The sequence below is a fragment of the Mytilus edulis genome, chromosome 6 (assembly GCF_963676685.1).
Source record: "Mytilus edulis chromosome 6, xbMytEdul2.2, whole genome shotgun sequence".
Lineage (NCBI taxonomy): Eukaryota > Metazoa > Mollusca > Bivalvia > Mytilida > Mytilidae > Mytilus > Mytilus edulis.
In genome coordinates, this window is record NC_092349.1 from 42,333,624 (window position 1) to 42,352,423 (window position 18,800).

The 18,800-nt window shown below is 32.0% G+C and overlaps 1 protein-coding gene across 12 annotated transcripts in view; it reads left to right on the plus strand.

Annotated features, from left to right (window-relative positions):
* LOC139527680 (apoptosis-inducing factor 3-like) overlaps positions 1-13,396 on the plus strand; it is a 63,983-nt gene extending 50,587 nt beyond the window's left edge. For 7 of the 12 annotated variants that reach the window (XM_071323266.1, XM_071323267.1, XM_071323264.1 and 4 more), the window contains 7 exons: positions 2,567-2,702; positions 4,030-4,106; positions 8,468-8,585; positions 9,220-9,318; positions 9,988-10,063; positions 12,001-12,105; positions 12,926-13,396. In XM_071323266.1, the coding sequence (XP_071179367.1) occupies positions 2,567-2,702; positions 4,030-4,106; positions 8,468-8,585; positions 9,220-9,318; positions 9,988-10,063; positions 12,001-12,105; positions 12,926-12,968 (654 nt within the window). In that variant the 3' untranslated portion in view covers positions 12,969-13,396. Of the gene's footprint in view, positions 1-2,046; positions 2,163-2,566; positions 2,703-4,029; positions 4,107-8,467; positions 8,586-9,219; positions 9,319-9,987; positions 10,064-12,000; positions 12,106-12,925 lie in introns of all 12 variants that reach the window. The other 5 variants (XM_071323272.1, XM_071323270.1, XM_071323271.1 and 2 more) reach the window with 1 other exon arrangement.
* The last annotated feature ends 5,404 nt before the right edge of the window (positions 13,397-18,800 follow it).

The window sequence follows — 18,800 nt, forward strand, 5'->3', positions numbered from 1 at the left end:
ATAACCTTTGTCTAAAATATAGCTTTAAATACATGAGTGTATACAAACAACAATTATGTTAAGTTTGCTAGGTGAACCATACAATTATGATACTTGCGTTATTTTTAAAACTTGAAAGTGTAAACAATTGATATTACTAATTTGAATTCAATATTATTGAAGGGGTATCAATTTTCAATGATTTCATGTGTATAGTGAAACAAATTTAAATGTTTAGCAGTTTAACAAAATATAAATTTTCTATAGGCTTGTATCCTAACTTTTGCATTACCACGAAATAAGTTATATACAATTTTCATCTAGCCATGAAATTGGTACGTACCTAGAAAATAAATTAATCCACAGTGATTATTCAGATCTTGAGGGGACTGGAAATTGTATTTAACTATTTTTAATCAAGAATTCATGGTTCACCTACCAAAAAGATCAAACTTAACCTGTTGACATAATGTATACACTTGTTAATCGGTTTTCAACTTACTGATTTGGTATGTAAGGGGAGATCACTTCCTCATCTGATTAATTTCTCTTTGATGGGGTAAAAAAAATATTTTGCTGAATTTTGATAATTTATTGGTTAAACAATGTCTATACAAATTGTTCAAATTTTAAAAAAGGATGGTTGAAATGGGCTAAATTATGTACCAAAGATTTCAATTTGTTTTTATGTTCGTCTTGTCTTGTCTTTTTCCTGATTGACTCATTATGTTGTCTTGTCTCTTTCCTGATTGATGTATGATATTGTTTTGTCTTTTCCCAGGAAGATAATAGCATTGCATGTAGATTATAACTTACTTGAACTTGTGCTGCTAGTTTAGAAATCTCACAAAATCAATAGCATTAGATTTATTTTTTGCACATGCTGGTTTAAAAGCAGTTTAAACTTAGTGTATATCATTTATATTTTTTGAATGTTTAGTTTAGATACCCATCAGTAGTTGCCCATTCCAAATAGTTATGTTTATCGTGTTCATAGACACCATGGACAGTTACTAAAACATCTTTTATTTAAACTAACCATATTAATTCTGTTTCAGCAAAGCATGCAAAACAATAGTTGCCTAACTACCAGTCTTTGCACATATACCAATACAAAGTTAATGGAACATTTCAGGATGATATGCTAAAATGCTATTAAGACATTGAAGATCCTGTAAAAATTGACAGATAACTTATATGTCTCTTTCTATTTTGAGGACAATCTCCAAGACATGTAAAGTAAATACACAGGGACTAATAATCATCATCAGATACTCATTAAAAAACTCACTGACTCTTCTAAAATTGAAAACAACACCAATTTTTGATACATTAGGTTGAACCTAGATTTTCACAAAGTTTGACAAATATTCAATGTGTGTTTGAGATGGGTTATGCATCTTTTGATCAAGAACCTCACCTCAACCACTGATTAGAAACTGGATAAGTTGTTGAAGAATTTTTTAAATTACTGCCCTTTTAAATGAATTCTTATGAAATTAATTTCTCAAGTGACATATGATTTCCTCAGAAGACACAGGACATACTTGAACATTTTAGCATACTATCATGAAAAGTTTTTATCTGCATCTTTCTTCTATTAGAATTTGGAAATTAAAGAATTACATTGGAATGTTTTTGTTTTATAATGTACATATTGGGTGAATACAGAATTCTAACTGTCCAAAATATATCTTTATTGTCAAGAATATCCAGAAGAAGTGAAATGTGTTACAGTTAAAGCAATCAATTTGAAACTGTTGAAAATTTTCAAACATTTACAGTTGAACCTTCTATAAAGGTCTTCTCTATTAAACAAAAAGATGTCTTGTAAGGTCGCTTTCTTCCCGTCACACTTTAGGCAATTATGCATTTGAACGTCAATTCACATGTCATTTTACTCTGGTCTAAAGGGTGACCATTAAATTCAAGTTTAACTGTACATTCCAAAAAGCAAGGGCTAGTAAACTAATATAAAAAGGAGAAAGATGCAGATGTTTACAGGAATTGGTAATCATTTATAATTAATCAAGAACATTATACAGATGGTTATTTACTTCCTATTAGGGATGGAGGTTGCAGCATATATGACATCCGTAGCTAAATCTGTCTCTGTTCTCGTCAGAGGGAAAGCCCCATTTGAAAATATCCTAGGGATAAAAATAGGGAATATGATTACAAAGGTATTATATATGTAAAAAATAGTAACATCAGTTCATACCTGTTTCAATACTAATGTCTAATAATATCAATGCTTTATAAGAATGTTTCAATTGTTGTATATTTTACATATTTACAGCTTTTTTAAATGTCTATGTATGCATAGTAATATAAATTGTATACCAGTTTGTTTTCCATTTTGAAGTTTTTGGTTATTTTTTTAGTTTTTATGTAATGCAATTTTCATTTTAAATAAGAGAAATTTTATTTCAAATAACTATTTATGTTTAGTTGTATTTATTAATTGTAATTACTGTTTAAGTGAAAGCTCAGATTAACCATCAAATATTTATAAATGCATAAATAGTAATTTTTGATAAGATACAGATTCAAACTGTATTTAAAAAAATACATATATTTTATTTAGTTACATGAGGACCAAGGTGTGAAGTTTTATTTTGAGAAAGGGATCAAAGAATTTACTGGAAATGACAACAGAGCAACAGAAGCTGTATTGTCAGATGACACAAAACTGCCATGTGATCTTGCCATATTAGGTGTAGGTAGGTACCAATGTACTAAACTGCCATGTGATCTTGCCATATTAGGTGTAGGTAGGTACCAGTGTACTAAACATCCATGTGATCTTTCCATATTAGGTGTAGGTAGGTACCAGTGTACTAAACATCCATCTGATCTTTCCATATTAGGTGTAGATAGGTACCAGTGTACTAAAAAGCCATGTGATCTTGCCGTACTAGGTGTAGGTAGGTACCAATGTACTAAACAGTCATGTGATCTTGCCATATTAGGTGTAGGTAGGTACCAATGTACTTAAAAGTCATGTGATCTTGCCATATTATGTGTAGGTAGGTACCAATGTACAAAACTGCCATGTGATCTTATCAAGGCATTAATATTCAATGATGAAATCATAATCTTTCAATCAGTATACAAATGTAATTGAAGTCTGGAGCTGGCATGTCGGTTAACTGCTAGTAGTCTGTTGTTATTTATGTATTATTGTCATTTTGTTTATTTTCTTTGGTTACATCTTCTGACATCAGACTCAGACTTCTCTTGAACTGAATTGTAATGTGCGTATTGTTATGCGTTTACTTTTCATCATTGGCTAGAGGTATAGGGGGAGGGTTGAGATCTCATAAACATGTTTAATCCTGCCACAATTTTGTGCCTGTCCCAAGTCAGGAGCCTCTGGCCTTTGTTAGTCTTGTATGATTTTTAATTTTAGTTTCTTGTGTATAATTTGGAGTTTAGTATGGCGTTCATTATCACTGAACTAGTATATATTTGTTGAGGGGCCAGAAAAAGGAAGCCTCTGGGTTCAGGAATTTCTCGCTACATTGAAGACTTGTTGGTGACCTTCTGCTGTTGTCTTTTCTATGGTCAGGTTGTTGTCGCTTTGACACATTCCCCATTTCCATTCTCAATTTTAGGTGTAGGTAGGTACCGATGTACAAAACTGCCATGTGATCTTATCAAGGCATATATAGGTAGGTACCAATGTCCTAAACTGAAAAGTAATCTTGTCTTGTAAAAAGAGCCACAGGTGCTAAGCTTAGAAGCAGCATATACTAATTTTGAAGTCTGTTTTGACCTAAACAGGGTTCAAACCCATGACCTCTTGAACAAGAGGCCAACACAGGGCTATTGAGGCAGAGCCATGTCATAAAAAACAATGGTGGATGCTAATGTTATCTTTTGTGATAATAATACAATTTATAGGGTGTTATAATTCACAACCATTTAGGTATACATTGTAAAGCTATCATGATTTAAAGCTTGGCCAAAATTAATAACCTACCCTAATAAACATTACAGAATTCTTTCTAGAAGTTCACATAATAATACTTTTCTTTTATTACACAGGTGTTGTACCAGCCACAGACTTTTTGAAAGATTCAGATATTACAATGACAAACAGAGGATTCATTCCAGTGGATAAGGTAAAGAGTTGTCTGCCCTTTTTTAAAACTTTAGAGAATAGAAAAAGTAACTGTATGGGTGAGACATTTATCCTGTGAAGAATAAATAGCACATGGATAAACTAGATTGGTAATGATAAGAGATATGTGTTGCTCATCCTGATGGTTGCTTAAAGTTCCTGTATGAAAAGTAACCTGTCCTTACATCGATCAAAAAGGAGAAATGTACATAATACTTTCATAATCATCATTAAAATTTATTGGTTCTTCAAGATGACTTTTTTGTAAGAATTGAATAATTTATATAAAATAACATGAAGAGATATTTATTTCATGTATGTTTTATTTGTGCTTTTTACACAATAGTTCTATTCTAATAAAGAACATGAGTTCCGATATAAAAAAAAATCATTCCATTTTTGGGTTAAAACGTTCACATTTGACACTTTACACCTGCCTTATGCCAAACAGTTGAACGGCAGACGATTTAATGGCTTCTAAGTTCAAGACATTGGTCACGTGATAAAAGGTCAGAGTTTACGATTTTTTTGAAAACGTGCATGCCTCGTGGTTTTTGGACTCGTATCGTCTTATTTGAACTCGTACATTAATAAAAACCAAAGTGTTCAATTCTAGATTGAATATGCTTTCTTATTTTATATAATTATAATAAAAAAGTATTGTTAAAATGTTATAAATTCACGAGTGAAGTGAAACTTTTTTTCTGAAAATTTGCGTAGGTCCACGGAAAATCCGTAATAAATCCTTAAATAGGTTTGGTAACGTGTTGAGGGGTATAAAATATGAAGTAAAACCATTTTTTGCTTCTACTATTTCAATATCAGATCACAAAAACCCCGGATACGCAATTGTGTCAGTTTATTCGTGGCGAAGCGGAGATCAAAGGGAGATAACTCGGTACGCGCATCGTATGATATTGCAAGTTCACAACAGTAAATTTGAGTAAAATTAATGATTGCAGATCTATTTCGACGAGTTCTTGAATACCTTTCAATATTCTATGTTCCTCTACTGTTGTAACATTAAAATAGCCATGGAAAGGTTGAATATGACATTTTTTTTCAAGTTCTTACAGGTTTTTGAACACTTCCATAGAAGACAATTACCTACATTTTATAACAGACTGACTTTTTCTTGACAAAATACTTGAACTTATTGTATATATATATATTCTCAAACACCCTTTTGGTAGATAGAAGGATACAAGATGGGTTTATCAGTCATTTGTCAGAAGAACCTGTGTTACAATAGATGCAGAAGCAGAAGATTACATTTTAACAAAAATATTGAAAAAGGGAAATAGTCTTCAAAATTGTGAGCATTTAATACCATAGATTGAAAATAATATCAATCTGCAGTGGCCAGAGGTACATGTACAATTTTTGTTTTATTATAGCTGCTTTAAGATACAGTTGCAGATCTCAGGGAGTCTGGTGATTGGAACCTTATCTTTTTATGGATTAATGCATTTGAATGGGATCATGCATATAGTTGGAACCACCTTTTTATCCTTGTTATTATGGTTGAGAATACCACCACTTATGTTTTAAATTTTCTGGATTCACCCTGAGATAAGAAACTACATAAGTTGTACAAGTTCTGTTGCTTGTCTTAATCTGACAAGAGAAAAAAATCTGAACATTCAAATCAAATTCAAAGACCCAGAAAGGGATTTAAAACATAATAATCAACACAAAGATAACTGAACAAAAGCAGCATTGCAATCTGCTATCCTGCAGTTATCATAAATCCTGTTATATGTAATATTTGAAGTTTTGCTTTAAATTTTTGCTTCTTTCCTATATTTGAATTCAAAAGTCCTGCAACCAACTAACCAACTGTAAGTCCTTTCAATTAAATTATTGATTGGATAATAACCTAAGCTGACCAGTAAATAAAATTTGAAAATGCTTTGATGAAATAAAATAGTGGTATGATGTCATTAGATATACTGAATGACTTTAAATTTAATCCAAATTCACATTTACCTGCTCTAAAATGCAGTCAATTGGACTACAAAAACCTGAGACTATACTTCAATGTATAACATAGAGATTGTGGTCACCTCCCATGTTATAGTAGTCTCAGACAAAAACAAAACTGACTTAAAACAGTATGTTTAGAATTTTATTGAAAAAGGACAACAAAGGGAAATTTATTATTCTGATATATCAGAAATAATCTCATAGTATCAAAGCAGAATGTCAGTTCTTTTAATTGAGATAACCAGTTTAATCACATTATTTATTTTTATAAAAAAAACTCATATTATCTGGATTTACAATCATTGACTGAGCTTGTCATCAACTCACCTGTCAATACTAAAATAAAGAAATGTGGTTAAGACAAGATACTTTATTCCAATTAAACACTGTAATAGGGCATATGAAAAGCAAAGTAATGTACATGTATTACAATGATTTATATATATGTATATATAATGGAACAATTATGTTGATATAAATCAGATAAATATGAAGATAACCAACTCCATTCTTAGATTTTTAACCACAGCCAGTGCAGAGCCACACATGTATTTGAAAAGGCATATACCAATTATATCTTCAATTAACAGGCAAATATTCACAAAGGCCCAATTAAAATAATATCTGTACTCTATATATTGATAGTTTTCTGAGTTCAAACCATTTATTTTAAATTGCAACACTTTTCAATGCCTCTAGGTTTTCTTGAATGAAAAGCCAATAAGATTTGGCACTTGTGCTGAACTTTTCAAATTTTTTACAACTTGTTATTATATTATTATTAAATTCTTTTCTTAAAAAATTTAACTTATAAAGGGGAAACTGACATTCATGATATAGTTGCCAATGAGATAACAGTCTGGACACTTATCATCAGAGTCCAAGTCTCTTTTAGCAGTGACAGTTAAATTACAAGTCACTTTACATACATCAACAATCAATACATTCCATTGTTTTAAGGCAAATGAGGAAAATAAGAGTAACAATAGCTTTTGCCTTACTACATGCACAAGAGAATATTAGAAATTAAAATATAAATAAGTAAATATCAGAGGCAAAAAGACAGGACTTAGCCACTGGACTCTTAGTAAAGTATGACTTATCCTTAGGGGAGTTGATGTATACTAGAGAAAATGATGTTGTTGATTTGACCCCATCAATAAGCATTTTAGCATTACATTATTGTCAATTGCTATCTGCTCTATTTGTTCCAACCTGTTATGAGAGTCAAAACATATACCTAGGGTGGGAATTAAACCCATGTACGTTCTTTTACTTTATTGTTCTTTGTGTACATAAAATGTACATGTATATGAAATATATCAAATGCAAAAAAAATGCTGTAATGTATCATTACACTCTCATTAGTTAAGGACCAAGAAAAGGAAGTCCCTGCGCCTACCTAGACGTATTTCTTGAGTAAGATTTATTATATTACTCTTGAAAGTATAACACGATAAATGTTATTGGTAAGTATATAGTAACATCAACGTGTAATTCTGGTAAACAAACTGTCAAACATAAACAATCTACCACGTGTTTGTCTGCTGTGCTTGAATTCAAAACGATCCATCAGGCTTATTTACACGAATTGTTGCTCAATCAGACAGTTAAATATGTCCGTTTACCTTATGGGGTCTGTTAAGAATGGATTTGCTGTTATAAATTGTGTATGCATGGAAATATAAGGAAGATAACATTGATTTTTACCGTAACTTTTGAATACACAACATTCCCAAGGTATCCCCACAAAACACATGGCTACTTTGTAACGACGGCTGGTAACGTGTAGCCACTTTCTAACGGCAAATGTAATTGGATGATATTTAAAGATCAATAATAAAATTGCTAATAAATGATTGGATACGAATTTGTGTCAGATTATAAATAGGTGAAAAAATGTAAACATTGAAATCCGCCATCTTGACGTAGGAAACAAACTAATTTTCAGTCTTGGATTAAAGGACATTGCGCACATTGCCAGCGTATCATGCATAAACAGTCATCTGCAAATATATCTTTTAATTTGTGTTTTACACTTACTTTTCTATGTTTTAGTTAATTTAATGTTTTAATTTACTACAGAATGGGACATCGTTCTCAAAGATGCCGTAGAAAAAATTATAGGTGGCGCTGTTTGTGGGCGTAAACATTTTACATACGGGTTCTTTTTTTGTCGACAAATTGACCTCTATCTGTCAGATTCAGGCGTTTGCCTTCCAACTGAAATCCAATACCACAATCCCAACAACCTAGTATCACAATAAAATTGTGTTTATGAAACAATTTTGTTAGTCAAAATCAATATACAAATTACAGGAAAATTGTCATAATCAAAGTTTTACATATTTTAAGATATTGGAAAATTTATTTTAGAACATGAAAACCAATGTTGAAGGTATCTATGCAGCAGGAGATATTGTAGAATTTCCCTTATTCACAGCAGGAGACCAGCAAGTTAATGTACAACATTGGCAGATGGCTCATGCACATGGTGAGGAAATATATATTACATCTGGCTCATTAATTGACATGTATGGTTCATAAAATGGTCAACATTATTATTTTTAACTTCCTCTTTGTGACAACAGCAAATATTTTAGATTTTTGAATTTGAGCAGAAAAGTTGTTAATAATCTTACAAAGATCTGACAAGTTTTGTGCTGTCCAGGACTTTAGTCCTGGCCTGTTCTCTTTCCATAGACACACATTAGATTTGAAATAACATACTGCTGGCAAAAATTTTATATCTTATAAATATGCATTTTAAGTTATAATTCAGAGTATGATACTTCGTTATGTTACTAAGTTCCAAGTGTTGGCCTTTTAAGATCTATTTGAAAACTCAATAACACATTGTTTTACCATGATCATATGGTAAAAATAACAAACAAACATGTCCTTCACTGCTGAGAAGAGTAAAGTTTAAGCAACAAAATTTACATGTGAACTTGTGTGCTTTAGAATTTAGAGTCTGTGACATTTAAATATTGCACACCTTTTTATCTGTATTGGTTGGATTGTCTTCAATGGGTCGTAACAACATATCCTATTTTATTTTGTTTTTCCAAACAAAGAATACTTAAGTTGTAAGTCTGTACCATATTGTTGTCTTTTGTTTGTTAAAGGGAAGGCAGCTGCATTAGGAATATTGGAGAAAAATGAAGATGTAAAGAGTGTGCCATTTTTCTGGACAATGATGTACAAAAAGAGCATTAGATACACAGGTAATTGATAAGGATATAAGCATATAGAGCATAAGATACATATTTAACTAATAAGTATGTACAAATAACCTATTTTCTGGTTCAGGATGTGAAAAAGAGGACTAGATGCAAATGTAATTTTACATAAAGTAGGACTTTGCTCTACTGGATCATGTTGTTAAAAGAGTAATTGGCATTAAGATAGTTTTCACAACAAGCAAAACTATGAATTTCGGAAGAGTGAAAACCTAGATATGCCCTGATTTTTTTCAGTAATCAGGCTTTTACAATCCCTGTAAACTGCAATTTGAATTTTTTGCAACTTCTTCAAACTATTGAAGTTAATGAGAACAAACTTGGCAGAAAAATTCTTTCATATGATTCAAGTTTGCACATAAAAGCCTCATAGTAGCTATAGACTATTAATATCTTGACAAATTGTACAAACAACTGCTAAAAAGTGTCATTTTAAAAGGTTTTTTTCTTGTCTATATACTTTCTCATTTATGTATATACCCTTTAACTTGTATTTATGTAAATATTACTGTTAATTGGGACTAACACATGTTGAATGTAACCCCAGCTCCAGTAAATGTCTGCTGAGTAGTACAATGTTAGTGCTAAGCTACCTCATCACCTAAGTCTCTTTCCATATAGAATATTAAAAGATATAAATATTTGTATTTACAGGATATGGTTTTGGTTATGATGACATTGTAGTCCATGGTGATCTGGATGCTCCAAACTTCACAGCATTCTATACAAAGTAAGCACTTTATTACTTACTGGTTTTGTGGACTATTATCTTTTTGCATTATCTATTAACCCTTTCAACGTTATACACGGCATATGCCGCGATGACGTACGCCGTTCGCCACTGCTATTCGCGGCATATGCCGCGATGAAAAAGGATTTTTCATAAGGACTCTTAAACCATTCGGTTTTCATTCGGGTTCTCTCTAATTTTTCCTCGTTTGAATCGAGGATATGCAAGGTCTCATTTGCGCTTGAAATCCCGACAATTTTTATAGTAAAATCATGCAGTAGAAGGAAAATAGAAGGTAAATAAAAACAAATATTTTGACAAATGCAAATGGCGGAAATCGGAAACGAAGCTGTAAATATGGAAAAATTTCAGCATTTCCTTGGCGAAACTAACAACGAGGATTAGTTAAAAGGTTTCTTGTTATCTCAAAGTGTTTTTTACATTAAATTCGTGTGGGAAATATGATTTGATCGATCATTACGAGACGTAGAAAAAGGGGGGGAAACGGAGGTTGATTGAATTTTTTTAGGACGGAGCTATTTATTTGTGCCACGATTACATAAAACGTTATGTATGGTACAATACGCTACGGAATCGGGCAACTGGTGTCTTCTTTACAATATGGCAGATAAAACAACAAAATAAATGAAGACTAAAAGTAGTTTTTATTCAAAATTCAACACAAATGTAATAAATTACACCTTTTACCTGTTAATTACCTGAAAACGCAGGTAACCTGATAAAAATTTCAGTAAAATAATTGCCTAACATTACAGTTCATGCTCTCCTGAGAATTTTTCATGCAATAACTTTCTCTGTATCTCATATAATAAAAAAGATACAGCAGTCTGAAAAGGAAAATACTGTTCTAATGAATGAACTAAAAAAAATGCAGCAGCAGCAGCCATTTTTCTATTTTTTTGTGTAGCGTTGAAAGGGTTAAGTGTTAGGTATTCCACAAAAATTAATTTAAGAGAGCAATTTGTTGATGCAACCACCACCTGCAATTTCACAAACACCACCTAGCTGCTCTAGTTTATAGTGTTATTCTAAAATATCTGGATAACTTCCCTTTACTGCTTTACATATTAAGCTGACTGAATGACATACTTTTACAGAGTTCTGTGTCATGTCTTTAAATATCTAGTTTTATTTGCAGCAGTTATAACATGCTACAAGAATTTTCTCCGTATTTTGAACAGTTAAAAAATAAGATCTGTCCTTTCCAATAAAATTATTTAAATCTTATTTTAAAAAGTACTTTTCCATATTTCAGAAAACATCATAAACTAATGTTCCCTTGCCGCAACTTATTTTTGAATGCAATTGATTGAAATGAAAATGTCTTCACTCATTTGAAACTGGCCAATTCACAACAATTATCATAACAAAAATCTTTAATGCCATTCAACAATTTCTTACAATATTTTTCTACAGTTATTTCCCTTTGAATAAAATTTTCATAATTTGCTTTATCAGTTCAAAAATTATGCAAAGTTATTGAGAAGGTGTTGAAGGTCAGATGAATTACTTGCATTAAAATATAGGTGTGTAGTTAGTACTAGTATATAGAGGATATCATTTTCATTACATCTGAAGACTGAGTGAGACTTCAGAGAACTTCACTGTCTGAATTTGAAATACATAACAAAGAGGAAAAAATACAACCTTTGTTAAGATGAAAAATAAAACAGGAAAGACATCTTGTCAGAGGTTAAATGCTAAAGAATATATGTGTGGATAAAATATACAACAATCTTTTAAAAGTCTTAACTTTTGAGACCCTTTATAGCAGTGTTGGCCAAGGCTCCGTGTTGAAGACCATACTTTGACCTATATTGGTTTACTTTTAAAAGTTGTGACTTATATTTATTTGTACAATTTAACCTATTTTTACAGTGTAACCAATCAATAATAGCTATGTTAAAACATTTCAGAGGTGATGAGGTTGTAGCTGTAGCCACTCTAGGAACAGACCCAGTGGCAGCACAAGTGGCAGAGATCATGTATGCAGGACAGAAAATTCTTAAGGCAGAAATACAGTAAGTTTAGACATGAAGCTTTTTATTTTTCCACTATTTAATTCTTAATAAAATTGAGAATGGAAATGGGGAATGTGCCAAAGAGACAACAACCCAACCATAGAAAGAAAAAAAAACAGCAGAAGGTCACCAACAGGTCTTCAATGTAGCGAGAAATTCCCGCACCCGGAGGCGTCCTTCAGCTGGCCCCTAAACAAATATATACTAGTTCAGTGATAATGAACGCCATACTAATTTCCAAATTGAATGATTAATGAATGGCAATTGGAAGTAGGGTATCCATTTGGGGCATTTAAAAGCAATTTAAAATTTTGGTTGAGAAATAAAACAGAAGAAATATAGAAAATAAAATAGTAAATAAAATTGTTTGGCAAAGTAACGAAACTAATGACTTTCTTCCAACCCCACCCTATTCAGAGTACATGGTATGACATTAAGTTTTTTCTGATTGCTTGGGACAAATAAAAGTTGAGGCCACTTAATTTTATGGTTTATTTTCTACTGACCCCATCTAGCTATTCATCGCTTATCAGATTCTCTTTACTTTGTTCCTCAAAGCAAAACATGGATTTAATAATTTCTACATACAAGAAAGTATTTGTTAAATGTAATCTACATTGGAACTGTAATTTTTTATTAGGACTGTTTCATGACAAGTGCAGTTGTGCATTAACATATCTCTTTTTGTGAAGAAAATTCTTATTGATGCTTCTTTTAAAAATATTTCTGTTAAAAGTAGAAAATATAAAGTAATGAAAGTACCAACTGCTTTTCTGTTCATTTTGTACTAATCTTAAATGTAATTTTATCTATCTTTCAGGGATTCAGTAGACGCAGTGGTGGAAAAGTTTGCCAAACTGTGAAAGAAGATGAATATCATATCATAATTAAGTGCTCTGTATATAAATTAAAAACAACTGAAATGCAATAAATTAGTTAATATTTAACATTTTTATGGAATTAAGTTATTTGATTGTTGAATTAATTTTTGATTGTTAGTTTATGAACATTTAATGTTCATCAGAACATGAAAAAGTTAATTGCTTCTTGTACAAAGTGCTTTATAATGATAGAGTTTATAACTATTGTCAAAAATTATGGAATGTGCAATAATCCATTGATAGAAAGACAAGTTCAAGAAAAGAAGCTTTATGGAGGTAGTAAAGTAATTGCCTGTAACAATTTATAACAGATAAATCTAGTTTTTCAAATTATGTAATATATTGTTTAAGCTCTAAATTGATTAACGTTGACAGCTTATAATAGACAAATAAAGCAATGAAGCTGAAAATGTCTGAGTTCTTTTTTTCTGCAAATAATCAAATTGTGTCGACCTTCAAATGTATTTTAATGTTGTATTTTGGCTTCTTCATACTTTTTTAAAGCCTTTAGCCATTGTAAAATTAACTATTGTGTCCTAAATTGCTCTTTCAAAATTTCCTTTTTGGAGCTCCCATTGGAGAAATCCCTTGCAAATAGTGAAAGTTGGCAGGTATGCTTATGATGCAAGTATGAGTATTAGTCTATAAGACTACATGGAATTTAATTCTGTAGATTGTTTGCAAGGTATATTAAAAGGATTCTAAATTCAACAGCTTAGCTTGCCATTTTGTTTATAATAAATTATAGTTTTGCATGAATCACTCAAGACTTCCTCAGTTGTGGAATGTTGTGGTGCTCACCTCAATTGCTAGAACAATTGTTTGATACATGGCTAAATCAATCCAAAGACTTCCAAAGACTTCCAAATGATTGTTTGCTTGCTTTTCTAGTCTTTCAATGATACACCATAAAGGAGAAGTAATAAACCATGTCTACTAATAAAAATAAGAAAGTGTTGTCAAGTAGAGTGACATGTCTTCCTGCTGACTTAGATTGTGAGCCGCATTTTAGTGTTTTAGTACAAACAACATATTTACTTGATGTTGCCTAAAGAATGCATACATTATTTGTTGATGAATTTAAAATTAAGAAGATATGATATGATTGCCAAAAAGACAACTGTCATTCTGAGACCAAAATGATGCAGACAGTTAGCAACTTTACAACACTGTATTGCAGTCAGTAGTGAGCAAAACGCATACCACATACATGTAGCAACCTTTATAATGCACCATAATGACAAATGTAAAACAATTGAAACGAAAAAACTTACTAATTAAGAAGGTAAAAGACCTGGTTGCTTCATATCTTATATGCAGATACCTTATATTACAAAGTTTCCATATGTCCATTGTCCATGACCTCATTTTCATGGTTTAGCAACTGCTAGAAAATAAATTGCCATGTGAATTTCTCATTGTTATGAGTAGTAGGATAACTATATTTGGTATACATGTTCCTTGCAATGCCTTCATATCCGATTAGTAGGGTTCACCTAAACTCTACTTCATTTCATGGATTAGTGATCAAACATGATCAGGTCCGTTTCTCATATACTATAAGCTGTAGGTCAACTATATGTTGTGTATGGAATGATTGTAAGCAGGGTATTTCAGTTAAGCAGGTTTCATCTGACCTTGACCTCATTTTACTGGTTCATTGGTCAATGTGAAGTTTTTGAGTTTTGGTCTGTTTTTAAGTACAGGAGGCAATAGGTCAGCTATATTTGTTGTATGGGATGATTGTAAGACGTTCATAATGGTAAAGACGGTATCATCTGACCTTGACCTCATTTTCATGGTTTATTGATCAATGATAAGTTTTTGAATTTTGTCAGTTTATCAGATACTATAAGCAACAGATCATCTAAATTTGGTGTATGATTGTAAGGTATACAGATCAGGTTCATCTGACCATGTCCTCATTATCATAGAACATTGATAATGTTAAGTTTATGTGATACTTGTAGTAAAACCTTTATGTTACAGACTTTCAGCATAAATTCAATAATAACTAAGACAGGCAAGACATTTCAGGGTGGGCACTCTTATAATGCCTTATAGGATAAGAAAGACCTTATTTTTATTGGAGTCAATAGTAAAGGTCACACCAGTTATTGATAGACTAAGATTTGGCAAGGCTTGGGTTTCTGGATTTTATTTATAAACCGTATATGCCATGAGTATAAGGGTAAAATGCAGTTTTTGGCTTATATATCAAAAACCAAAGCATTTAGAGCATATCTGACACGGGATATAATTGTCTATCAGGTCAACATCTATCTGCCCTGAAATTGTCAGACCAATCGGGCAACAGTTGTTAGGTTGCTGCCCCTGAATTGGTAATTTAAAGGAAATTTTGACTTTTTTTGTTATTATCTTGAATATTATTATAGATAGAGATTAACTGTAAGCTGCAATAATGTACAGCAAAGTAAGACCTAAAAATAAGTCAACAAGACCAAAATGGTCAATTGACCCCCTAAGGAGTTATTGCCCTTTATAGTCAATTTTTAACAATTTTCTAAAAATTTGTAAATTTTTACTATCATTTTCCACTGTAACTACTGGGCCAAGTTCATTAGAGATAGAGATAATTTTAAGCAGCAAGAATGTTAGTCAGATCTACAAACACATCACCATCACCAAAACACAATTTTGTCTTGAATCCATCTATACTAGTAGTACTCTTTATTTTTTTGTGATATAATTTGTTGAAATAGATCTTATTAAACATTATTTAAATATCACCTGAGTTTAATCAATAAATATCGACTCGATAAGTTCTTATCTGCACATGCAGCTACTGTACTCGTAAACAATAAAACAGATGTTTTTATCCTCTTTGTTTTCAACACTTTAAATAACTAAGTTTATAAAATTATGTGATTGACATCTTGTAATTGGTCATCCATAACTCATAACTGCAGGAAGATGGCAGATAATCAGCATGAGAGATGCAAGTATGTCGCTGTGACAACTGCACGTATTATTGATTATCACCATTCCACTATAAGTCGTTCTGAGAATAAAAATCAAGTAACAAACGATGTTAAAAACCTTCCGAGATCAAGAAGACCCCCTCCCCTATAATATCTGCTGGGGTAGGGGGGGATCAAGCATAATGAAGGTTAGTCGGAAGGAAACCCATTGCAAACAATACAATCCTAAAAAGAGAGTGATGACCATACAGGAGCCTTTAAACAACAACTGTTCGAGATCGGCTCGTCCCCTCTGGTTATCGTGCGATAAGACCGTTTCGGGGACCTTTGCCTACGAACAGACACACAGTTGTCCGTATCCAATATAGTGCAGAGCTCGCCAAAGTTGGAAATTAGCATCGTGGAGGAAGATCCGTTGTTCCAATGGAATTCGGTTTATCTTCCTTGGCCAGATAATAGCCCAAACTTGAACCATATCGAGCATATATGGGACACTATTGGGCGTAAAGTGCACGTCATGATATAAACAATACCCTTCGTCAGGAATGGTTGCTGCTACCTTAGCAACAAATAAGTCGACTTACGGCAGGAATCAGAAGACGTTTTAAAAGATGCGGTTATCCGTTTGAATGTAAGCTGCGCACAAAGTACTAATTATTTGGCGTATAACGATTAACCGTGATGCGGACAATCATCTAAAGATTAATTTTGAAATGTCTGACATTGTAAAGTTCGACTACAGTTAAAGTTGTATAAACGCATTTTTTTTGTACAAAAAATATTCTGTTTGTTATAAAAATTTTGGTTAGATAAAACATTTTTTTTCATACATTTTTTGTTCAATTTAATGCCAATGTTATCATTAACTACTTTTCAATATTATTTTACAAATATTTTATCAAATTCCATCCAAAAGAAGAGGCTGATTTTTCACATTTTCAAAAATCAAGGTGTTCCAATACTTTTTTCCATGTGTATATGTCCTTTTTTAATATTCACATAGACCAAGGTGAGCGACACAGGCTCTTTAGAGCCTCTAGTTAACATTTACCAAACTGTTTGATAATGCCTCACAGAAAAGAAAATCTTTAATTAAAGGTCCGATGTCAAGTTTTCCATAGCTTTTGATAGACAGAAATGAGGGGTATCTTTTGATCATATTCCCAGCCTACAACATATTTTTGCTGTAAAACGGACCAGAAGGTCTTAAATCAAAAGTACAGTACTTTTTGGAAATTTACAGAAAATTTTGAACCTTTACCAATTTGTGTCAGTTAATATGCTTTGTAGTGAAAAAAATACTACTAGTTGTGAAACCACTTGGTCAATGTCGCAGTAGGAGTAACTGATAGACTTAAAGTTTGGTTCTGGAATAGCATGCTATCTTTTGAATCATTTATACCGCTTTTATTTAATGTCTGGTCAAAATACCTATAATAAGAGCAATATTCTGGAGGAAATTGTGTGTTGGGACAATGTCTTTAGCTTTTTATCAGATCTTGACCTTTCTTTAGTGCATATGTAATGGGTCAAACAGTGAAATTAGGTCAAAGGTCGAGGTTATAGCAGATATGAATAAAAGACAATATTGACAATCTTTTGTTGACATAAATTGTCAGCAAACTTTACAGTGATCATTGTTACAACAGACACAAACATCAGGGGTGGTTTTAACTACAAAAGATTACAACTTGACTTATGCACTAATGCTTCTTAATTTTACAAGTATGTTCTTCAAGTGGATCTGGATCAAACTTGGTCACAATCATAATTAGTGCTTTAAAGATAACTTGCTGCATGTTTGTAAAGTTGTCGATTTGCCAGGTAAAGGATTCAGGCTCTAATGTAGCGGGATAGTTATTATTTTGTATTGTTTATAGCCACATATAACTTGTCATGATTTATCCCTAGAGTGATTATAGTTTGTTGAAATTTAAATTGTTTCATGACCAATTTCAGTAACATGGCAATCATGGCAAAATGGAATTTATACTGCAACTAGTTGAGTTTATTTCCTAAATATAGTACCACAGCTATATTTTGTGCAATGTCAATTTCAACATGGAACACTTTTGCCACAGTCAGGGGTTCATTTAAGGGATAGGTTTAAAATTTGTGTTACAATTTAAAAAGCTATTAATTTATTTATTTAAGTTGCAGTATAAAAACAATATTAGGTCAATGTTAGAAAATATAAACTTTTATGAACTCGGCACAAAATTGGGAAGGATGAGGTACAATATTAGGTCAATGGCAGATAAATATGAACTTTTTTGTATATGAGAAACTGGGAGCCTCATCTTTCCCAGTTTCTCAGCCACATATACATTTTTTCTATATATTCTTCTGCCATTGACCTAATGTTGTATATTATATATATATTGTAACTTGCAAGTCATCACTAAAATTGTCCAAACAGGTTTTTACACCTTAACATGAACACTATTAATTTTAAAAGACAAAAAGAAAAAGCACCTTGCGAAATTCTTTAATTTTACTTTCCGATATATTGATGATGTTCTATCATTGAATAACCCATATTTCAGCCAATACTTACATCTCATATATCCAAGTGAACTTGAAATTAAGGATACCACTGATACTAGAAGGACTGCTTCATACCTTGATATTTTCCTCAATATTGACGTAGATGGACGACTTCACACGAAAATCTATGATAAACGGGACGATTTCAACTTCCCAATTATCAATTTCCCATTTCTCAGCAGTAACATACCCTCTGCCCCTTCGTATGGTGTTTACATATCACAATTGATACGTTATTCTCGTGCTTGTTCACACTATACGGACTTCATATACAGGAGTGTGCTCCTTACGCAGAAACTGCTCCAACAAAGTTATGAGGAGGACA